The sequence below is a fragment of the Vollenhovia emeryi genome, unplaced genomic scaffold, assembly GCF_000949405.1.
Source record: "Vollenhovia emeryi isolate VEMERY1.0 unplaced genomic scaffold, V.emery_V1.0 DF940935.1, whole genome shotgun sequence".
Taxonomy (NCBI): domain Eukaryota; kingdom Metazoa; phylum Arthropoda; class Insecta; order Hymenoptera; family Formicidae; genus Vollenhovia; species Vollenhovia emeryi.
This window is the reverse complement of record NW_011965431.1, coordinates 1,722-6,210: the sequence shown is the minus strand read 5'-3', so window position 1 is coordinate 6,210 and position 4,489 is coordinate 1,722. Positions and strand designations below refer to the sequence as shown.

General features: G+C 32.1%; 1 protein-coding gene across 1 annotated transcript; it reads left to right on the top strand.

Annotated features, from left to right (window-relative positions):
• The first annotated feature begins 393 nt into the window (after positions 1-393).
• LOC105571267 lies at positions 394-3,124 on the top strand. The gene is made up of 6 exons (XM_012028741.1): positions 394-436; positions 944-1,083; positions 1,555-1,835; positions 2,093-2,289; positions 2,362-2,463; positions 2,523-3,124. Exons 1-6 carry the CDS (start codon positions 394-396, stop codon positions 2,939-2,941), a joined length of 1,182 nt encoding a protein of 393 aa, XP_011884131.1. The 3' UTR covers positions 2,942-3,124.
• Positions 3,125-4,489: the final 1,365 nt, after the last annotated feature.

The following is a 4,489-nucleotide window of genomic DNA, read 5'->3' as shown; positions in this document are numbered from 1 at the left end:
AAATGATTCGTCGATCGATGTCGAAACGACGTCGAATCGACATCGACACCGGCGAATTGACGTCGATTCGACATCATTTTGACATCGATCGACGAATTATTTCTCACTGGGTGGGACACTCGGGTGATATTTTTCGAACGCAACCTAGACCACGCATTTTCGGCTGCTATCATCTCGCGCGACTTAGCAACAGCAGAATAAAAGAAATCTACTCTTTTCGATAGTCGATTGTCAGCCAAAGCGCTGTGGCCGCCGAGCTCACACGGACACGACGCTTCGTAGAGTTCTTCGCAGTTGTGTGCATGTTACAAGCAGTTGCAAGTTTCATATCTTCATTACTGCGGAATAAAGTTGGATGGAATAAAGATAATGGAAAACATTCGCTCGTGGGGAATGAAAGATTCCGTGGAATCAAGCATCATAAAAATATTGAAAGGTACGTGTAACTTTCTTTATTATTCTGCTTTTATGTAACGTTTGTTTAAAATGTTCTACCTTTTCTTTTACGCGAAACTGGTTTATACATACTGCGAAAATTATAACTTATTGTTAGATTATGTATTTCATTTATTTATGTAACAATTTGTCACGTTTCATTTATATATTGTTAACAAGCAGGATTTACTGTAATCTGAATCGACCGTTTTAATACGGAAAATGCGAAAGAATACTTTTGTTTTCCAGTGTAGTAACGTCGAGCATTTAAGTAAAATATTCCCGGCTTTATAATTCTATCTGTGTGCGTTCTCAGACAATGTGGTAAAGTAAAAAGTTAAAAATAAAAATGTTTTGTCAACAATCAAAAACCTTGCTTACCTGAACGAAATTGTTTCAACCAATTAAACATCCGATTCTGTCCACTAAATTTTTATTTGAATTATATTATATTATAGTATTAATTGTTTTCACTTTTTGAGGTGTTACGTATGTTTTTAATCTTTAGAAAATGCAATTACCGATGAAAATTTACTTGATCTCACCCCAGAGCTCATCAGAGAAATGATACCTCAAATTGGATTAAGACTCGAATTCTTAAAGAAGTGGACAGCAGTATTTAAAAAAGAGAAAACACGTACTGTAGAAGTACGTATACATAAATCTTCCTCTGTCAAGCAAACAATACAATTTTCGAAGAATTACTTTCATTTTTGAATAATATTTGTCTTTTATTATATGTACTGACTAGGTACCGGTTACTAATTCGTGTGAAGGAACATCTGAAACAGAGATTTCAGAGAATTTTTCATCACAAAGTTCATCTGAGGATTATACTTTAACAAGACAGAACGCTTTTACGGGGAAACTCACATATGCTTTAAGAACAAAAACTATTAATATAAAAAAAATTTTACATACGAATATCCAAGGAAAGGCGATTGTGAAATCCTATAAGAAATCTAAGTTTTTGACGCGACAATTTAGAATGCTAATTGTTGACATAATTCTGACAGAATTATTGAATGAAACCACACAGTAATTTCATTTTACATTTTAAAACGCGTAAAAATTTGTATTTTTAAATATATGTACATATAGGTTTTAATTTTTGTTCGTTTATTTTATTATTTTAGGTTGAGAAATGAAGATTTCTTATACATAGCAGAAGAAATAGTAAAACTTTTTCCCACCGAAGCTACAACTACGTACTATATTCCACCAATTCCGAAAAAATTATCGCGAGTTGGGAAATCTGTAATTTCACGTGGCAAATTAGTAGACAAGTATCGGAATAAAATACGCGCCTTGAAACTTATTGATGAGTGGAAGCCATTAGGTGATCGACAGGATTATAAAACTGAAAGTTCGGATTCATCCTCTGATGAAGGTAGCCTATAGTTCTTTTCTTTATATATATACATATATATGTATGTAAATTTAAAATTATATTCTATTATACTTATTAAATTAATCGAATATTTACATCCTAATTTCTTCATTATCTTACAGAAGCTATTCTCGAAGCTAAGGTGTGGTTGCAAAGTCACTCAATGCCATGGGAAATTGTTGTTGCCAAGTGGAAATTGACGGCTGAATATCGACGAAAAAATATAAGGTCAAACCGTGATTTGAAATTGAATCAAATTTTTGAAAGCTGGCCCATTCTCAAACATCCAAATGCATACACATTAATCGAAGAGGATTATTCTTATTTAAAATTACCAACGCAAGAATTAACATTGGAAAGTTGGAGAACTTTTTTTAAGAAAATTTTAGCTGTTCGGCCACCGAAGAAGGATGATGGCAACGCACAAGCTTTACTGGAGTTGATTCAATGCACATTAAACGACAGTAAGTATATCTGCCTCAAAACAAATATACATCACATTCATCTTGTGTAATTCATGTCATTTGATCCAAAAGATGCAAAAATTGTTCAACAATTGAAACTTCTCCCACATCTACTTCCACCTAAAAGCCGAATTCGCTTAAAAAAGAATCAATGGAAACCATCGATACCCGAATGTAAAGATAGCATAGTTATTTCGATTACAGTAAGTATCATGATATTTAATATTCGTTAATATGGATAATAAGATTACTAATATTACTAAGAAGATTACCTCCATACTATAATATAATTTTTTTGCAGTTAATAGCAGACATCACGAAAGTACAAGAAGAAAGGAGAAAAACAGCCGCAAGTTTAGGAATTACATTGCAGCCTTTCATCATCGCTGTCGGTCCATCCAATGCGGATATTTCTGATATTTTTATATCAGTTGATGACACCTTGTACAAGGTACCGTCAACCATACAAGCTATAGATTTATGTTATAAAATCTTTCAAGTCTTTGATATTAAATACCCGATCGAAAGCACTCATATATGGTTGCTATTTCAAAGAGTTTTATATAGTTACGAAAATTGTTTCGATAAAATGACTCCAAATATAACAGAAGCAATAAGTGATATGATGGCATTTCAAGATAAAGACACATAGACGCCAACAAATTCTTTCCATTGTTTTATTTCATTTTTTAATCAAAACAAGTTTGTGTTCATTGCTTTATTCCAATTTTTAGTTTTTGAAGAGGATAATATAATATAAAAGAACTTCCATGTGATTAAAAATTTTATTTTTTGTCATTTCGTTACAATTTTGAGTTTATTGGGAAGAACTTATAAAAAAGTTTTGTTGGAATTTTAATTATAAGATAAATATATTAATCACTGAAAGAGTCTGCGAAGCAATTTTTTTATTTCGTCTGATTTCAATATAACTTATAATCTTAAAAATAACGTAAAACAAAGCTTGTAGGGAAAATAGTTTTGTTTCTTTTTGTTTCGTTGTAACTTATCGTTCAAAAACACACTGCTAAAAATGATTCCGTGCCCATTTTGCGAATCAAAACTATATTCCGAAACTTGTCTTACTAAACACGTCAAACTACGTCACAAGACTTTAATATCGTCAGCCTGCTATTGTCGCTATGATGGATGTATAAGAAGTTTCAACAGTTTTTATTCGTACAAAAGACACTTTTTTTTTAGGCATTTAGGATCGTTTTGCGAAACACGAATCGGTCAGGATAGAAATTCTAAAAATGATTCTTCTGGTCTTACAGAATTAGAAAGTTTGAGTTGTCCTAATCTTATGTTCGCGGATACAATTCAATCCTCACAACCGGAATGCTCATTTCACGAGTCTGCAATTCTCAATATCGAAGCTTTTGATTCTATAGTAAAAAAAGAAATCTTATTGTTTATTTCACAACTTTATTCGGAGTTGAGTCTCACACGATCGTTTGTTTCAACTTTGATTGATAAATTGAAGAATTTGTACGATTTAACTTTTATACCGATTTTGAAGCAAAGGTGTAATTCTAAAGATCATGAACAGGCCCTTTCAGATCTTACCAAGATGTTAACAATATTGCAACACGGTTTTAATAATGTCAAATCCGATTATCGCAGTTTAAAATATTTAAAAAATGCAAATATTCTGATAAAACCACAATCAGTCAAAATTCATTCATCGATAAGTTCTCACTTTGTCAAGGGGAAACGCAAAGCAGTTATTTCAACCATAGAAATTCAGGTGATATCGATAAAAAAGGTTCTAAAACGATTCTTAGAAATGCCAGATGTTTTATCTTCAATTTTAGAACACATTGAAGAATGTAAATCTAGTGAAGCAGTTATTTCTAACGTTCAAGCTGAATTATGGCAGAGTATTGAATCCCAATTTGCGGGAAAAACCGTATTTCCGTTGATATTGTACTTCGATGATTTTGAGATCAATAACCCTCTCGGTTCACATGCTAATATACGAAAACTTGGTGCCATCTATTTTTCATTAGGATGTATCCCATATAAATTTAGCAGTATGTTGGAAAATATATTTCTTGCTCAACTCCATTACACAAAAGATCACAAGATTGCCGGTAACATGAAAATATTTCGTAATATTATTGATCAAGTAACAGATCTTGGGAAATATGGATTAACCGTAGATGTCGGTGACCAGCAACGAAAAATTTATTTTGCT